Source organism: Oratosquilla oratoria, chromosome 9 (genome assembly GCF_046742065.1).
Source record: "Oratosquilla oratoria isolate Oo_2021 chromosome 9, ASM4674206v1, whole genome shotgun sequence".
NCBI lineage: Eukaryota > Metazoa > Arthropoda > Malacostraca > Stomatopoda > Squillidae > Oratosquilla > Oratosquilla oratoria.
The window spans coordinates 47525647-47545824 of record NC_134785.1 but is presented as its reverse complement, the minus strand read 5'-3'; the positions used below and the strand labels follow the sequence as shown (position 1 = coordinate 47545824).

At 39.0% G+C, this 20178-nt stretch overlaps 1 protein-coding gene across 1 annotated transcript; it reads right to left on the bottom strand.

Moving 5' to 3' along the window:
- Positions 1-3675: 3675 nt before the first annotated feature.
- On the bottom strand, positions 3676-16683 carry LOC143028373 (uncharacterized). The gene is made up of 2 exons (XM_076190357.1): positions 16578-16683; positions 3676-8213 (listed from the first exon to the last, which is right to left on the bottom strand). The coding sequence occupies exon 2, from the start codon at positions 8185-8187 to the stop codon at positions 6382-6384; it is 1806 nt and encodes a 601-aa protein (XP_076046472.1). The 5' UTR covers positions 8188-8213; positions 16578-16683; the 3' UTR covers positions 3676-6381.
- Positions 16684-20178: the final 3495 nt, after the last annotated feature.

Here is a 20178-nt window from a genome sequence, read left to right as displayed (position 1 = left end):
CCTAGACAGAAAATAACAACTAAAGACGTGAGTCGTCATATCCATAAATGAAAACCACAAGGGCGGCGACAGTTGTGGCAGCAGTGAGATAATGCATAGTGGCAGCAGCGAGTGAAAGAACGCACACAAATAAAACCTCTTCGAAGGAAAGCACTCAACGCACGCAAATAAAACGTCTTCGAAGAGAAGCACTCAACACACTCAAATAAAACGTCACCAAAGAGAAGCACTCAACACACGCAAATTAAAGAGGACTACACAAGTACATGTGAAGAAAATTGGTGTAGCCAAACAATTATCAAATGCATTGTCCTCGAAGAAAAAAAAAAAAAAAAAGTCTTCTACAAAGAAAACGCAAGCAACAACTCATGATATCCAAGCAACATACGGAACAACGTAGATCTGTTTTGCCAATCTGTTTTGTGGACACAAGTGCCACAACCAAAATTCTCCTCCCTACCACAGATAACACAACAGAAACCCAATCCATTCGTATCTGCACAGGCAACAATTCAACACTAACAATAGTTAACATGTACATTCCCCCCCAATCATCCCCCACAGTTCCAAACACCTTCAGACCTCAACTCAGCCAACTAACCTCAATCCCCAACCTGATCATGGGTGGTGACTTCAACGCCAAGTCGTCTGCCTGGTTTGTCGACAACCCTGACACAGACAGAGGGCTTGATATACAGACTCAATTCGACTCATTGACTATCATGAACAACACGCATAATCATACACATATCCCATACCAAGCCCTCTACACTCCCTCCTCTCCTGATATCACCTTTTGCTCCCCCTGCCTAACCCCAACAACATCATGGAGAGTGGTCGGAGCCCTTGGCTCTGACCACCTTCCAATTATCATCACCACCAAAACAAGATGCACCCCAGCTGGCCACAGGCACACTTACACCAATTACAAGAGAGCTAACTGGGAAGCCTTTACTGAAGAGACAGAACAACATTTTGAAACACTTAACAGTACACCAATCACAAACATAAACAATGCTGTGCACGCTTTTAATACAATCATACAAAACGCAGACAAGAGATACATCCCTAGAGGCAACAGAAAATCACACAACCCCAACTTCACACCAGAAATCCAAGACCTCATCAGACAACGTGACACACTTAATACACGGCTTTAGGCCACTACACTCCACAAACACTCTTCTGACAAACCTCACACAAAGAATTTTTGATGGCATCAATTCAGATAGGCCCCACCACAGAACACTTCTTATAACATTGGACATTAGTAAAGCTTTTGATGCTATCCCCCACCACAACCTAACAAATAAAATATATAACACAGACATGCACAATAACACCAAAAGATGGCTGGCCAATTATCTGGCAGGCAGGAATGCTCATGTGTCATATAATGGCCAATCATCGCACATCAGAAACATTAAGAATGGAGTACCACAGGGCTCAGTTCTATCCCCCACATTATTTAATCTATACATGCATGACTTACCCACGCCAGACACCTCAGAAATACAAATCTCTTCCTACGCAGACGACATAACAATCACATGCACACATCGTAACACAGACAAAGCTGCAGAAATAATCCAGCCTTACCTTGACACACTCAACACATGGTTCATCACAAACAGACTCAAAATAGCTCCAACCAAATCTACAGCAACACTTCTCACCAACTGGACAAAAGAACACAAATACGTACCTCATCTCTACATCAACAACACTCTAATACCACACACAAACACACCGAAAATTCTTGGTGTAACATACGATACATCCATGTCTTTCAAACAACACCTCACAAACATAAAAAACAAATGCACACCTAGACTTAACGCACTTAAGTCAATCACAGGAACAACATTTGGACAAAACAAAGAAACTAATATAACAATATACAAACAATGCATACGCTCAGTGATGAATTATGCGAGTCCTGCATGGGCTCCTAATCTCAGTGAGACACACCACAACACCCTTCAAATCATACAAAACAAAGCCCTAAAAACAATTACAGGCTGCACAAATACATCACCTACAGACCATTTACACCATGAAACAAAAGTCCTCAAAGTCAAGGACCACCTCGACATGAGAGGCACACAAACACTTGCTGCAGCCACCACAAACACATCACACCCGCTACACTACATAGCAGAACACCCACACACACCAAGAAACATTAAAACTACACCCAAAGACCTTTATTACGCACAGATACTCTCTTCTCTTCCTCCACAACCACCAAATACCAGCCTCCGGAAACATATTCATAATCATATCACTCACCGCTCCATTAACACACTGAAAGACAACACACTGCTGCATGCCAGACCCCCTGATATCCACCCTTCTGAATCCTCTCTCCCACGAAAGGACAGAGTCCACTTGGCCAGACTGCGATGCGGTCACCACCCAGCACTTCTAAGCTACCAGAAGAGGCTGGACGACCGTGTTGTGAACAGCTGCCCAGGATGTAACACTTCACCCCATACCATACAACACATAATGGAAGACTGCATTATACACAATCATACACGCAAACAACACAACATACACTCTATAAAGGATTTGTGGGAAAACCCAGTTTCGGCTGTGGCCTTCCTTGGGGAGACGGGACTGCTCGGACAGACAGTCTAGGGAACGACAACAACAACAACAACAACGTAGTGCATGCAAACCCCGCGTTGGTATGAAGATGAGCTAATGAAGGAGAAGGCCGAATACAAGGATGATGTTTTGCTGAGGTGTGCACCTATACGTATTGAGGGACGACTACAAGTTGAAGAAGAGTCGATTCAAATCGACATTGTCAACAGAGAAGGTAGAAAGTCACATGTATTATACTCGTAATTATATGTAGTTAGGATGGTCATGGAAGTTCTCAGTCATGAGATTATTACCTCGCAGTGAAATGTCCAAAAGTTTTCGGGGGAAGAAAATACATTAGGGGTAAATAGATTCATTAACATAATTGATACAGTAATAGTGACAAAAACATACTAGATGAGAAAAAAATAGAAACTTTAAAACAAAAAATAGATCATGAGAAGGACAGGGTTGAGCTTATAATAAATTTCCAGCAAATGGAAAATAACAAATATGAGGGAAAAATTAATTAAACACTCAAAGTGTGATCAGGATTCTATCAGGTCTTTGGTTACAATGATAAAGAGAACAAAAACATATTAAACAAACAGGGAATATCTAGCAAAAATATACAGATGGTGTATGGATTCAGATTGGATAGAAAGTATATCTAGCGACAAGCTAAATTTTCTCAGGGTACTAAGTTAATAGTATCTGCACTATTGGTATACAGCAGTGACGAGATGACTACAGAAAAGCTATACTGGGATCTTAAAGAAACAATGGACTTAGATGAGATAGATTATCTTTTACAAGGTTATCAAGAAAGTAAAACAATTAGTCCATATCAGTACCATTAGGAATGCAACAACAGAAATAAACTAGGAAATCTAGGAGCTATTACAAAATGAGATATGAAGACGGGACACCATGAGCATAGCTCCCCTTCCCATAAAATACAACTAGATATATACAAGCTACTTATAACAAGGCTACACGACCCCCCTGTCAAGGCTTCTTGACCCCCCAGGGGGTCACGACCCACCAGTTGGGCATCCCTGATTTAGACAAAGCTATCTTTTCCTTTGTAACTTCTGGTACATTACTAATGTCAACAGATGAATTTGCTCAACCATAATTTTGAAGAGTAAAGATCTTGATAAAGAATGATTACACTTTTTATCATTCTGTCTCTCCATATCTATCTTTCAAAGAAATTGTTTGCTGTCTCTGAAGCTAGTCTGTTCTTGACCACTTTAATACTTTTATTTCTCTGAACAGCTTCCTCTACATGATCCATGTTTCTCTTTCTTTTCTCTGATCTATATTTTATTGATAATTTTTTTCAGTTCTCCATTCAGCCTCTCTTGCATATTGAAAATATGCATAATTCATTTTGCTATTTTTTCAATTTCTATACAGCTGTAATTAGTCTGGTAGTGCTAAAAAACCAGAAAGCACTAAAATATTATTTATTGTCTTTTCACAATCTTAAAAATTTTATTTTATTGAATAGATACTAAAATATTTTTGCAAGTTTGAACAGTGCTATGTTGCTATAATACATTCTGGTAATGCTGAACAAACCAAAGAAACCCCAAGATTCTTTTTGTGTACTGTGAAAAAATATATATAAAAATTGAATATGAAATAGTATGAATAATTAGTAATATATAAAGTAATATGTAGAAACATAATGCAATTATAATGTAATAAACATTTTAATGAAAAGGACATACAACTGATAAAGTATCAGTTAAACCATAAACAAGAAAAGTATACTCACTCAAGTCAGTTTACCATTAGTACATTTGGATTTCACACAAGTTGAAAATTATTTAATATTTTTCTACATTTTTTCGTTAATGTCTAAAACATATCACTCAAACAAGTGATATACTTATTTTGTAACTTAAAAAAAAAATCATGTTGATTTAATGCAGCCTCATTATACTAAATGAACCAAAGGAGAAACTTTAATTGCCATAGGAGTAAGCAATTTCTATACAAGTTGTCAGGAGTTAATCATATTCTTTATATCTTTACAAAAGCCCAATTTATATTTTTTCATTATATAAGGTCAGTTTTATAACAAATACTATTTGATTTTGTTTTATAAATACTATATCATTGGAATACATTGTGCTAGTTCTAAATAAATACAAACAGTACTTAGATCATAAAGCTGATGGTGCCTGAGTGATGTTGTGACATGAGTGTGTGGCATTTAGGGTTCTGGCATAGGATTTTGTTTTCATCATTTATGTGTGTTGCTTCACGATACCCCATATACTATCAGACTAGTCAGTTTACAAAACACTTCTCTCATCTGCCCCCTCAACAATAATCACACTACACCAAATCTTGATTGAACTAATAAAACTATAAATATCCCATATTTTAAAAACACTTATGACATAGGAAGCCAACATGAATAGCCATAGAAAACTATATGCATACAGGAACTCACATTGACTAACTAGACCAATATGTGAGATATTATGTTTGACAGTGATTTCGTATTGATCACATGGATGGAAGAGCTGGTAAGCCACTGACCACAATACTAACAATTACCTTCAGGATACTCTTACATGAGAATGATGAAGAGAAAAAGTCACACTGAGAAAGCTTCCCTACCTAGTATGGTGTTAATGCAGGAGATCTTGTCACCTGTGAAAGCTCCCTATCTTTCACTGAAACGAAAATGTCTTTCAAGTATGGGTCATAACATGGTTCCTGAGATGAACCTTTCATAAGAAAGCAGCACACTAGAATAAAGTCACACTAGTAAGACTTCTCTCCTATATGAATCATCGCATGGATTTTGAGGGAATAGTTTTCTGAAAAATCTGCATCAATTACCACATTGAAAACGTTTCTTTCCTGTGTCGATCATCACATGCCTTTTAAGACTACCCTTTTGTGAAAAAGCTGCACCGCAGTTACCACACTGAAAAGGCTTCTCTCCTGCGTGGTTCATCACATGAACTTTAAGATAATGGTTTTGTATGAAAGCTGCATCACACTAACCACACTTGAAAGGCTTCTCTACTGTGTGGGTCATCATATGAGCTTCAATATTTCTGTTTTGTTCAAGAGCTGCATTACATAGGCCACACTGGAAAGGCTTCTCTCCTGAGTGAGTCATCATGTGGATTTTGAGACAATCCTCCTCTGAAAAATCTACATCACATAGACCACACTGGAAAGGCTTCTTTCTTGTGTGGGTCATCACATGGCTTTTGAGAGTGCCCTTTTTTGTGAGAAAGCTGAATCACACAGGTCACACTGGAAAGGCTTTTCTCCTAAGTGGGTCATCATACGATCTTTAAGACGTCAGTTTCATACAAAAGCTGCATTACATAGGCTAAACTGGAAGGGCTTCTCTCCAGTGTGGTTCATCACATGACTTTTGAGAGCACCCTTTTTTGAGAAGGTTGCATCACATATGCCACATTGAAAAGGCTTCTGCTCTGTGTGGGTCACCATATGTTTTTTGAGAGTACCATTTTGTGAGAAACCTACATCACACAGTCCATACTGGAAAGTCTTCTATCTTTGTGGCTCATCACATGGCTTTTGAGCCTACTCTTTTGTGAGAAAGCTCTATTACATAATTCACACTGGAAAGGCTTCTCTCCTGTGTGGATCATCATATGGCTTTTGAGAGCACTCTTTTGTATGAAAGCTGCATCACACAGGTCACACTGGAATGGCTTCTCTCCTGTGTGGGTCATCACATGGCTTTTGAGATTACCCTTATGAGTGAAAGCTTTATCACACAGGTCACACTGGAATGGTTTGTCCTGTGTGGGTCATCACATGGCTTTTGAGATCTCTCTTATCTCTGAAAGCTGCATCACACAGGTCACACTGAAAAGGCTTCTCTCCTGTGTGGGTCGTCACATGCCTTTTGAGATTACCCTTTTGTGAGAAAGCTCTATTACATAGTTCACACTGGAAAGGCCTCTCTCCTATGTGGGTCATCATATGGTTTTTGAGAGCACTCTTTTGTATGAAAGCTGCATCACACAGGTCACACTGGAAAGGCTTCTCTCCTGTGTGGGTCATCACATGGCTTTTTAGAGCACTCTTTTGTGTGAAAGCTGCATCACACAGGTCACACTGGAAAGGCTTCTCTCCTGTGTGGGTCATCACATGGCTTTTGAGATTACCCTTATGTGTGAAAGCTGCATCACACAGGTCACACTGGAATGGTTTCTGTCCTGTGTGGGTCATTACATGGCTTTTGAGAGCACTCTTTTGTGTGAAAACTGAATCACATAGTTCACACTGGAAAGGCTTCTCTCCTGTGTGTGTCATTATGTGGCTTTTGAGAACTTTCTTTTCTCTGAAAGCTGCATCACATAGGTCACAATGGAAAGTCTTCTCTCCTGTGTGGGTCATCACATGGCTTTTGAGATCTCTCTTAACTCTGAAAGCTGCATCACACAGGTCACACTGGAAAGGCTTCTGTCCTGTGTGGGTCATCACATGGCTTTTGAGATCTCTCTTTTGTGTGAAAGCTGCATCACATAAGTCACACTGGAAAGGCTTCTCTCCTGTGTGGGTCATCACATGCCTCTTGAGAGTACCCTTTTGTGAGAAAGCTGTATCACACAGTTCACACTGGAAAGGCTTCTCTCCTGTGTGGGTCATTATATGGCTTTTGAGCACTCTCTTTTCTCTGAAAACTGCATCACATATGTTGCAATGGAAAGGCTTCTCTCCAGTGTGAGTCATCACATGTTTTTTGAGAGATATCTTATCTCTGAAAGCTGCATCACATAGGTCACAATGTATAGGCTTCTCTCCTCTGTGGATCATCATATGCCTCTTGAGATGACACTTTCTTGTGAAAACTGTATCACATAGTTCACACTGGAAAGGCTTCTCTCCTGTATGGGTCATCATATGGCTTTTGAGCCTATTCTTTTGTGAGAAAGCTGCATCACATAGTTCACACTGGAAAGGCTTCTCTCCTGTGTGGGTCATCATATGGCTTTTGAGAGCACTCTTTTGTATGAAAGCTGCATCACACAGGTCACACTGGAAAGGCTTCTCTCCTGTGTGGGTCATCAAATGGCTTTTGAGAGCTCCCTTTTGTGTGAAAGCTGCATCACACAGGTCACACTGGCAAGGCTTCTCTCCTGTGTGGGTCATCACATGGCTTTTGAGATTACCCTTATGTGTGAAAGCTGCATCACATAGGTCACACTGGAATGGTTTCTGTCCTGTGTGGGTCATTGCATGGCTTTTGAGAGCACTCTTTTGTGTGAAAGCTGAATCACATAGTTCACACTGGAAAGGCTTCTCTCCTGTGTGTGTCATTATGTGGCTTTTGAGAACTTTCTTTTCTCTGAAAGCTGCATCACATAGGTCACAATGGAAAGTCTTCTCTCCTGTGTGGGTCATCACATGGCTTTTGAGAGCACTGTTTTGTGTGAAAGCTGCGTCACATAGGCCACACTGGAAAGGCTTCTCTCCTGTGTGGGTCATCATATGGATTTTGAGTTTTCCCTTTTGAGAGAAAGCTGCATCACATAGGCCGCACTGGAAAGGATTCTCTATTGTGTCAGTCATCACGTGCATTTAGAACCTCCTCTTTTGTGAGAAACCTGCAATAAAAAAATCACACTGTAAAACCTTTTTCCTGAATTGGTTCTTCAAGTGTACTTCAGATTACACTTTGATGAGAAAATTGGATCACAAATGTCATGCTGAAAAGGGTTTTCATCTGTCTTGGACATCATATGTAATGCAATATTAGTCTTGTGTTGTGATCTTTATATTATGGCATAACCTTTCTATTCAGAGTTTCATGGGTATTCATGTCCTCCAGCAAAGACTGCTAGACCAGATTAAATGAAAGACCTCTAGATCAGATGTGGTAATGTTTTCAAAACATGGGATCCGGCGAATTCACCAACAACAATTCACCAGCAACAATTCATCAACATGCTCAATTCATCAATATACACAATTCATTGAAAAAAAATGAAAATATTCTAATTTGAAATATATAACTAAGTCATATTTTCATCCTTGATTTAGCATATTTTTATCTTTGATAATGAGGTAATTACTTTCATAGCCTTTATTTAGGATACAGTACTACAAAAACAAGGTAGAATTTCTTTTCATAGTATTTATTAAGAATAGTTAAAATTCTTTATTGACAGAACTATTGAAAATGACAAATTAGTATAAACTAAACTTAGAACTATAAATTGGTTTACTTAAAATCAGAAAGCTTGGTTATAGGCTATTGCCCGCAAATAATCAATGATGTTGCTATATGAAGGACATCTTTCTACAATGTTTTTTTATCCATTCAGAAGAGTCACAATATTTCTTTCTTTGTGGTTGAGATGAAGTACCAGCCAAGTATTGATCGACTTTGACTTCATTATAGTTTTGTTCTTTCTTCAGGCAGTCGAAAACTTCCAAACATTAGGGTGGTGTCCAGCAACCTGTGTCTCAAATGTCGAATGGTATCCTTCAAATGAATTATTTGTTTTTGGTAAAGTACTGTATGTAAAATGGTTTTTGGAAACATCACCAATTATAATGAAAACATAGAAAATAAGAGCCACTGATGTAGGGTTGATATACTGTCGTCAGGTTATCCAGGACTGACTGAACCATCCGCGACTGTCTGAACTGTCCGTAAGAGGTTCTGCTCACGTCTACATCCTCTGAAGATTTGGTTCTGGCCCAGTTGTTTCCATTTTCTATGTCATCAACATCAACAAGAGGACAGGAGATGCAAAATGGACCAGAACCAAATCTTCATACGCAATCAAGGAATGGAGACCCAGAGGATACAGACGTGAGTGGAACCTCCCATGGACAGTTCAGACAGTCGTGGACGGTTGAGTCAGTCCCGGATAACCTGACGATAATATATACCAGAGGATGTAGACGTGAGCGGAACCTCCCATGGACAGTTCAGACAGTCGTGGATGGTTCAGTCAGTCCTGGATAACCTGATGACAATATATCGACCCCACATCAGTGGATCTCATTTTCTATGTTTTCATCATAATTGGTGATATTATCATTGTTGATACTTATATTTTTATTTATTCAGTTGTTTTTATTTTCTATGTCATCATTATTTCTATCATTACAATTGGTGTCAATATTTTTCTTGTGATTTCTTACATATATTTTCAGCATTATTTTCATTTTCATGGACATTTATATTATTGAGATTGCCAGTATGATTATATATTGCTGGTATTATCATTATCCATGTTTTTACCATTATTGTGTTTTTAAAAAAGGATATTTGAGACACAGGTTGCTGGACACCACCCTAATATTTGGAAGTTTTTCGACTGCCTGAAGAAAGAACAAAACTATACTGAAGTCAAAGTCAATCAATACTTGGCTGGTACTTCATCTCAACCACAAAGAAAGAAATATTGACTCTTCTGAACAGATAAAAAACATTGTAGAAAGATATTTTTCATATAGCAACGTAGTTGATTATTTGCGGGAAATAGCCCATGACCTAGCTTTCTGATTTTGAGTAAACCAATTTATAGTTCTCAGTTTAGTTTATATTAATTTGTCATTTTTGATAGTTCTGTCATTGAATAACTTGAACTATTCTTAATAGATACTACGAAAAGAAATTCTATCCTAAATAAAGGCTATGAAAGTAATTATTTCATCATCAAAGATAAAAGTATGCTAATTCAAGGATGAAAATACGACTTAGTTATATATTTCAAGTTAGAATATTTTCATTTTTATTTTTCGATGAATTGTGTATATCAATGAATTGAGCACATCGATGGATTGTTGTCGATGAATTGTTGTTGGTGAATTGTTGTCAGTGAATTCACCTAGACCTTTAAAACATGACTAGGATTCAAGTTCTGTTCTAATGAAAAAAAAATCCTTCTATTTAATCCTATCCACAATGGCTCATAAGAACTTAGTTTTCTGAATTCCCTAATTATTTCTCACATATTCGAGTATGGGATACTAAGGTAATAAGTGATTCTCTGTCAATTTCAATTACACTCAAAGAAGGAAATACCAAATATGTCTACTTATGTTACATAACATGGTTACAGGCCTATAATGCCTACTACCAATCAACTTAAATACTCAAATGAAGGTTCTAAATAGAAAGCTCCTTTCAATCATGGCATAGTACAAAAGAGTGCAAGGATGACTTATTCATGAGGTTTATAGAGATACTGGACATAGTTCAGAGACCAAGTGACATCCTCTCATGGCTTCGAAGGTGAGGGGGTCAACAATTTTGAAAGTGATCAGCAATACACTCCATCTTGCAGGTTCCCATTATTGGTGACTCAAGAAACAAAAGTAACCCATGAACAAAATCCTGAAAAACTGCTCATAGTGTCATTTCAACAAGAAGTTTTACAGTAACTCAAAATTTCCTTCCCTTTTGTCATGGTTTCAGGTTATTGTACAATCCTAGAAGATCAGTCAAGCATAAGTACACAAGTTGGAATGAAGCTCTCATTTATTCATTCATTAGGTAGATGTTTTCTAAATTATTCTGTGGTAGAATGACAATTTTGCTATTTCCTTAAAGATTTCTTATGTCATTGAGTTTTTCTATGATTGCCTCATTATCTTTCTCACCATGGTCTCATGCATGACGAAGAAGGAAATTGGGACAGAGTAATGGGGTTACGGATCTTGTTATTGTGGCAAAGTAGCATGCAGTTGATACTTTAGGCTCTATATGGGGCGCCCCTACGGACCAGAGCCACACATCATTTTGTCTATGATAGAGGAAAACTCTTCATAGAGAAATGATGACACTTTCATACTATGACTGTCCCTCCGTTATGCTGTCCCCCAACCCCTTGCTGCTATCCTGTATCATTTCTCTGAGTATTCATTTTCTGCTGTGGGGGAAAAGAATACTGCCACCAAGTATTTCCACTTAGATCGTAAGAGGCGAGAAGAAAGGAACAGGGAGTGGGACTAGGCATCCTTTTCCTTGTAGCCCCACAGGGGACATTCCTAAACGAAAATGTAAAGGCATAAGAGGGTATGGAAGTTTTCGGAACAGCACCCTAAAGTTTGGGTCTTTTAATGTGCGTGGATGTGGTACAGATGAGAGTAAAAGGGGAAGAGATAGGTAGTATGTTTGTGAGAAGAAAGATGGATGTGTTGGCTTTGAGTGAAACTAAGTTGAAAGGAAAGGGTGAGTGTAAGTTTGGGAGTGTAAGTGGGAGGTTATCAGGAGTGAAGAGAGGGCGAGGGAGGGAAGGGGTGGCTATTCTAGTAAGTGAAGAGATAGGTAAACGTGTAGTGGAGTGGAAGGAGGTTTCCTCAAGGATAATGTGGATGAAGGTGAAACTGGGAAAGGAGATGTGGGTCTTTGTAAGTGCATATGGGCCTGGAAGTGAGAAGAGTGTAGAAGAAAGGGAGGCCTTTTGGATAGATATAAATAAGTGCATAGAGGATTTAGGGAGAAATGTCAATGTAATAGTACTGGGAGACCTTAATGCTAGGGTAGGAAATGGTCCGATTGATGGAGTGGTTAGGAAATGTGGAGTTCCAGGAAAGAATCGTAGTGGAGAGTTGATGGTGGAAATGCGTCTAGAAAGAGAGTTGATGAGCAAATACAGTGTTTCGGAAGAAAGTCAAGCATAAGTACACATTGGAGAGGGTGGTGGATGGAAGGGTGGTAGATAGAGCGTTGATGGATTATGTAGTGGTAAATAGGACTATGATAGGAAGAGTTATGGATATACATGTGCTAAGGGGAGAGGGTGGGGGAATATCAGATCATTTTTTGGTGGAAGGTAAGTTGAGAGTGGAGGATAGATGGAGAAAGAGGAAAGGGACAAAAGGTAGGGAGGTGCTTAAAATGAACTCTTTAAATGAAAAGGAAAAGGAGAAGGAGTACAAGAAGAAGCTGAAGGAGGAGTGGGAGGGAGTGAAGGATAGAGTAGAGGTAGGTGTGGAGGAGGAATGGGAATGGTTCAAGGAGGGAGTCACAAAGTGTGCAAGGATGGTGTGTGGAACAAGAAGGACAGGAGGAAATAGAAGGAAGGGTAGTGAATGGTGGGATGAGGAAATAAAGAAGGTTGTAGAAGAGAAGAAGCGAGCTTTCACAGATTGGTTACAAAATAGGACGAGGGAGTCATATGAGAGGTACAAAGAAAAGAAAAGAGAAGTAAAGCAAAAGGTAAAGGAGGCAAAGAGGAGAGCAGATGTGAAATGGGGTAAGAGTATGACAGAAAATTTTGAAAGTAATAAAAAGATGTTTTGGAAAGAAATTAAAAGAGGAAGAGCAGGCAAATCAAGTAGAGAAGAAAAGGTAAAAGGTGCAGATGGTGAGATGATAATGGAAGAGAAGGCAGTAAGGGGAAGATGGGCAGAATATTTTAGGGAGTTGCTAAATGTGAAGGAGGATAGGGAGGGAAAGATAGCTGCAGTGGGAAATGCTAAGAAAATAAGAGTGATGAGTGAGGAAAATGGAGGAGAAATAAGGAAGGATGAAGTGAAGGCAGTTGTTAAGATGATGAAAGCAGGTAAGGCACCCGGTCTGGATGGATGCCATGCAGATTGTCTATAAAAAGGAGGTACAGTGATGGTGGACTGGTTGGTGAGGTTATTTAATGTTTGCTGGAGAGAGGGTGGAGTGCCGGAGGACTGGAGGAGTGCCTGTATAGTTCCACTTTACAAGGGAAAAGGGGACAAGTGTGAATGTAGTAGTTTCAGAGGGATTAGCTTGTTAAGTGTAGTTGGGAAGGCTTATGGGAAGATCTTGATTGAGAGGAATAGGAGAGGAACAGAGGGAGTAATTGGTGAGGAACAGTGTGGATTTAGGATGGGTAGAGGTTGTGTAGATCAGATCTTTGTGGTAAGACAGCTATGTGAGAAAGATATAGGAAACGGGAAGGATGTTTATTGGGCTTTTATGGATCTGGAAAAGGCTTACGATAGGGTAGACAGAAAGGCACTGTGGGAGGTTATGCAGATATATGGGATAGGAGGAAAGCTTCTAGGAGCTGTCAAGAGTTTTTATGAGAGTAGTAGAGCTTGTGTCAGGATTAGAAATGGAGAGAGTGAGTGGTTTGAGGTAAAGGTGGGACTTCATCAAGGATGCATTATGTCGCCCTGGCTGTTCAACTTATACATGGATGGGGTAGTGCGTGAGGTATATGCAAGGTTAGTGATTCAGGGATTGGAGATGGTTAAAGAAAATGGAGAGAAGTGGGAGGTGAGCCAGCTGTTGTTTGCTGACGACACTGTGCTTGTGGCAGGATCAGAGGAGGGACTGAGGAAGTTGGTGTCAGAGTTTGGGAGAGTATGTGATAGAAGAAAGCTAAAGATAAATGTGGGTAAAAGTAAGGTGATGAGATGTACAAGGGGTGAAAGTGGCAGTAGACTGGAAGTGAACATTAAGGGAGAGCGACTGGTGGAAGTGGATAGTTTTAGATACTTGGGTGCAAATGTGGCAGGAAAAGGTGGAGTGAAGGTGGAGGTAGAATGTAGATTGAGAGAAGCCAGTAAATGCCTTGGTGGATTGAAGACTGTAATGAGGAATAGACATTTGGGAATGGATGCTAAGAGGAGACTGTATGAAGGAGTGATTGTGCCAACAGCACTGTATGGGGCAGAAACATAGAAATAAGAGAGGAAGAGAGAAGGAGTCTGAATGTGTTTGAGATGAGGTGTCTGAGAAGTATGATGGGGGTTACTAGGCTAGATAGTGTGAGAAATGAGGAGGTGAGGAGGAGAACGGGGATGGAAAGGGAGTTGGGAGATAGGGTTGATGAAAGAGTATTAGGATAGTTTGGACACATGGAAAGAATGAGTGAAGAAAGACTAGTAAAAGAGGTATGGAAGGCAGATGTGGAGGGAGTGAACATGAGGGGACGTCCTAGGACAAGGTGGATGGATGGGGTGAGGGGGGCTTTGGGGAAGAGGGGAATGTCTGTTGAGGAAGGACGGGAGAGGACAGAAGACAGGGGTGAATGGAGAATGGTTGTATATGGATGATGTTGTGATAGCATGAGGTGGAATGGGCGGGGGGATGGGGGGTGAGATAGTATGTGTGAGCAAAATTTGACGCAGCCCAAAGGGATTTCTACCCGTCTTCTCCTTTTATGCAATGGGGGACGGAGAGGGGGAGTCGCCGATTTAATGAAGCGGCCTTGCTGTGGATGTGCTGTTCTTGCGACACTGCTTCTGACCCAGGGCAGTGGACAAGGAGCAGGGATGACCCGTCATCCAGGAGGTGCTAAGATGGAGGGTGGGTGGAGGGGTGTGGAGTGTATTCAGGGATGGAATGGGTGGGAATGATTTTATGCCTTTTCCTTTTTGGCTACCTCCTTTGTAAGGGGGAAAAAGCCTTGGTATATGTATGTACAAATAAATCTAACATTTGGTGAACTTTTAGAGGTGCACACCTACACGATATAACAATAGAAAATTAATGATTAATGTTGTAAATTATATTACATGAACATGTGCAATTTTCTTGGTGGAAATGAATAACAAAAAAGTTACTTAAACCAATTTACTAATAAAGTTGTGGTGGTTGAATGATATGCCATGTTTGTTTTGATAGACGCCAAGGTCGAAGAAACAATAGGATGATAAATTCGTTTATTCTAACCTTACCTAACCTAACCGATATATTGCAATTTGGTAACTCAAATTCTAAAGATCATCCAAGTCATCATTGTCGTCATGGATGTTGCTGGCCTGATTATTATTGTACCTCTGGCAATTAACAGACAACAACAGAACCCCATATTATCTCAAAAAGTCCGAGGAAACCCTATTCTCTTTGTGACAGCGCTTATCAACATCATCTGTCCACAACATAAAAGCAATTGTCTAACTGACAGTGACTGGATTGGACAGATGACAGTATGGCATCTCGACTGTATCCTATCGACTCCATTCGTTAGTAGATTTGCTTGTACCAAGGTGTTTTGTTATCTATTTGTGCCGAGAAAATCACATATTACATTCATGTATTATAATTCACAAAATGAACTTAATTTTCTAGCACTTCATAGCTGACTCAATGAAGATGTTTTAACTAAAATATGATAAGTTGTAATAAGAAATCACCCAAAAGTGGTATGTCAGAATGCAGCCAAAACATCCCCAATGTAGGACATTTGGGCCATGGATGTTTTGGCTATGGGTGCAACCTAGGATGTTTGGGCTGGTGCATGATAGAAAAGTGCAAAAAAATATTAATAATAAATTGAGAATTGTTATATGTCATCGTTTTTTAAATTCATAAAAAAAAAAATGTACCAGGTACATTGGGCCTTTGCATACCTGTGAAGTAGGCAATCTATCACAGTTTTGTTCACTTCATATTCATAATGATAAGTTTAGGTTTTTATGTCAATACATATTTATCAATAAAAAATACCAATAAAAGCATATATACCATAAATATACCTGATAATAACATGATAAATAGGCACACTAGGTTCCCCCAAGGTACCACACAATAGCTTGGTACATTGTGACAAAAAGTACCAAGCTCATTGGGCTTTTACCTAAGCCAACTACATATTTATAAGCTGATATCTTAAGAGAGTCAATACACATTTATCAGTCTAAAACAAAAATATACAAGCCATAATATCTCTCATAATAACACAATGATTTACAATTGGGTCCCCCAAAGGCTCCACCTAGGCTAATGTATATGTATTGGGCTTTACTCAGACCCAAGCTATGCAGCATTGCAATGTCCTGACAACCAGGGTACCCCTGGTGAATATTTCATGATGTCGGCTATACTGTAATATTTAAGGTATGTTGCAGCCATAGCCTGTAATTTTTTTTTTTCTTTCTGAAGAATAGTTACACAAGAATTTTCCCACATTAAACAGAAATTAACCAAGTTATGACAAGCATTGTATTTGTAACATGCTTTGGCCCAGTAAAGATCATTTAAAGCACAACATGCCCATGGTAAAATTAGTGTCAATACAAACCTGGAACTGATACTGTAAATCAACTTCAGCTTAGCTATTACTACAATTTGAACTTGTTTACCAATACAGGGTGTAACTCAGAAAATGTTCAATAGGTGGCTTCGAATTCATCATAGAAGATGCATTTTTAAGGGGAGACTTAATCAAATAGTACAAACTTGCACTAGCCTTGGGCTCATAAAAATGTCGATTAAGTATGATTATTTCATAAAATATGACAAACTGAAATGACCCACAAAATATGTTGATCTCTTGATTAATCTGTATAGGTGGCATCACTGGACCATGACGACAGTAGCTGACTGAACAGTTGTCAGTTCGAGATTTTTTTTAGACATTAAGATACAAAACCTGTTTTACCTCCATTTACTCTTTGGTACATTATTCCATATTATATATATATATATATATATATATATATATATATATATATATATATATATATATATATATATATATATATATATATATATATATATATATATATATATATATATATATATATATATATATATATATATATATATATATATATATATATATATATATATATATATATATATATATATATATATTATATATATATTTACTGTATGTCTTATTTGAAGCTATCCACATAGGATACCGTCTCCGCTTAAACTTTATCTTAAATGAATTTCCTGCATGTTGATGACCTAGATTATTTCCTATCTTTTATTCCAATCACAGACGTACAGTTTTTATATTGATTTATTCTATATTTTTTACCGTTGCAGTATAAGTTGAATTAACCTAAGGTAGACGATTTAGATGTAGGTATGGAGCTGTAATATTTATATCGACAGCTACTCGAGGATTATTTTTGTTTTTCTTTATATCTTACAGCTGTAGAGTTTATTTTCTTGTGTTTTTTTCTATCCATATTTTGTATAGTGTTTCTTTATGGTCTATAAATTGTTTTTCTTGGTTTGTGATTCCGGGTGCCAATGATCTGTCAGAAAGACTTCTTAAAGGCCAAATGTGGCTGCCTGCGTCATGCGATTACTTCTAATTTAGTGGCATTTCACTCAAAGAATCTGAGTCGATCCTGCGTTTTCGGTTAGCAGTCCTGCTCACCCTTCTCCCGCTGAGCTGGCTGAAACCTCAAGTTTCCTTGAAATATATTGATAATTCTTCACTTAGCTCAGTGACTATACAAGTTACACGAGTTTAATGTACATCTAGGGATAAAACAGTCCTTGTTCACCTATATTTCAAACATTTTCATCTCGATAGTGCAAATAAAGTAATTATAGTGAGTATAAGATAAGGAATATAATTCTAATGTTTATATAGCATTTTACTTATCATCGCTGTGTCCAATCATTGTGAGGCTGGTTGTAAAATTTAACATGTCTTCTGTGATATAAAATAGTTGTGAATATGCCTGTGCTTTCACATAAAAGAGCAAATGAAAGGTTGGTATGATTATCTTTTGATACTGGACGGGTGATGGGAAGCACAGCGTCTTGCTCCCTCCCTCCACCCCAATCAATCTCATGAGTCAAAATTGAACATGACTTGAGTACATACCGCTCATGGTTTTTCGCATCTCGATTAGTTTACGGCTTTCATCATCTCATATTCGTTATCTTCATGAATCTTTGAATACTGTTGTACCAATTTATATGGTCGGAAGAGTGACACTCAGATCAGAAATTGAAATATCTAGATATGAAAAAGTTCGAACTTTTTCATATTTATATATACTGTAGGTATATTAATACACGAACAAAGCATGCAGAAAATAGTAACAATTTACAAACTTTAGGAAATTTCTTTTTGAAATGCAAATTTACAAATAAATTCATCTTACCTATTGTACTTTGAACATTGAGATGATAAAGGTTGGTAGAGTACGCATATGAACTATAGTATTCCTGTCACCTCTGAATTATGATAACTGTTTAAAATCTATATTCATTACAATTAGTTTTGAACTACTAGTTATTAGTTCTCTTCCATCTACAGAGGATTTAATTGCCTGGATCCAAGGTATTCGAACATTTAAACAGTCGATTTATAATGTTAATTTGTTAATGCTTAAAGTTAACCTTGCATAAGTTGTTTGCAAGGAAATTTGTATATATATTTTTTTCTAATGCTGGTGAAAATGCCTTTAATGATTGAATAAATTGTTTGGTTAATCTTTGGAACTTGTTCGAACGATGTGTCGATGCAATTTTCCATCCGGTTGGCGGAGTTGTGCTGCCAGGTGTGGGGTAATTGCCCTGTTTTAGGGTAATTTGAGAACTATCAGGGTAACAAGGCAGAATATGAAAAACACAGAATTTTAGGTTTATCTTACCTCTCCAAAACTCACAGAATTTTAGAGAGAGAGAGCGACGGGGTCCATTTCAACTTGGTCAAGAACTAGCAAAGGTGAAAGTCAGAGACCCGGCTAATTTTCTTCTCGTAGAAGATATGTACTTGCGTGGTCGGTTAAGTGCACCACCCAACACAAGCCACTCAGGCTGAGATGTCTTGGTTTTTATATTGAGAAAGCATCACAGCTTCTACAGGGCAGTAGCCTCTAGGTGGGGTGGGGGTGGGGGGTGAGCATCTGCCCCCCCCCCCCACCTTGATTTTTTACATTTTTTAGCTTCCACATTTTCTGGTAGCTATCCCACCAATATACCCCTCCCACTAACTACAGGTCCCTTCACTGGGTACTATTAGATCAATGTATTTCGAGGAAAATCCCCCGAGAGGGATTATAAATGTATGATATATGAGACATATCACAAAACAATGTATGATAAAAAATCGCACATATAAAAACCATAGTCCCCCCTCCTCAAATTATTCAAATGTTTGGCCCCTAACTAAATCTCACTAATCCTCAGCCAGTGACCTACATATGCTGCACCAGACAATCTCAGTACAATGTTGCAACATCCCTGACACACTTTGTGGCCTCAGTGGTCACGGAGTCCTCTTTGGGTGGCCAGATGGCACGCCGACTGCTCTGAGGATGGATGCTGGGATGGAGCCTCCCTTGAAACGAATTATTATCGGCTGAAAGAAACCTGCACAGCGAAGCTATAGCGATAATCCTATACCACACTCCTGGTCATATGGCCAATTCCCGAAGGTTGAGTGTGGTTGAATTTTCCGCCAAAATCATCGGAAATTTAAAATTCCCGGCTCTGTGCAGGCATGCGCATTGTCGACCCCACCTCCCCCTCCCTACCCCTCCCTTCTTACCCGGCTCCCCGGCTTGCTGAGCTCACTTACATCACGGAAACGGGACAGAGTGGTCAACTTGCTGCCCACATAGGAGCAGGCGGTCCCGTTTCCTGCTGATTAATCGTCTGTTAGTTTTATCGCTTTCCGCTTGGCTGCTGGTTTGTCCCATTCTTCGACTACCCTTTTAGTGATCCAAATGTTACCTTCTTATTTCTTGTGCTCCGGCTTGTGCCCGTTGCTGCGAGTCTGGTAGTGCGGAGGGGGGCTTCTGGTGTCGGCGGCCCCTTACCTAAGTTCTACGGTCCCACAGCTTGGATTGTCAGGACCTAGGCGTAGACTTTGATATTATACGAGCACAATCCGTTCCCGTCTTCGAGCCGTCCGTGGTAAGAAC

Bases quoted from the DNA above. Each gene is read 5' to 3' on its own strand.
- LOC143028373 (XM_076190357.1), bottom strand. From the start codon at position 8,187: ATGCACGTGATGACTGACACAATAGAGAATCCTTTCCAGTGCGGCCTA.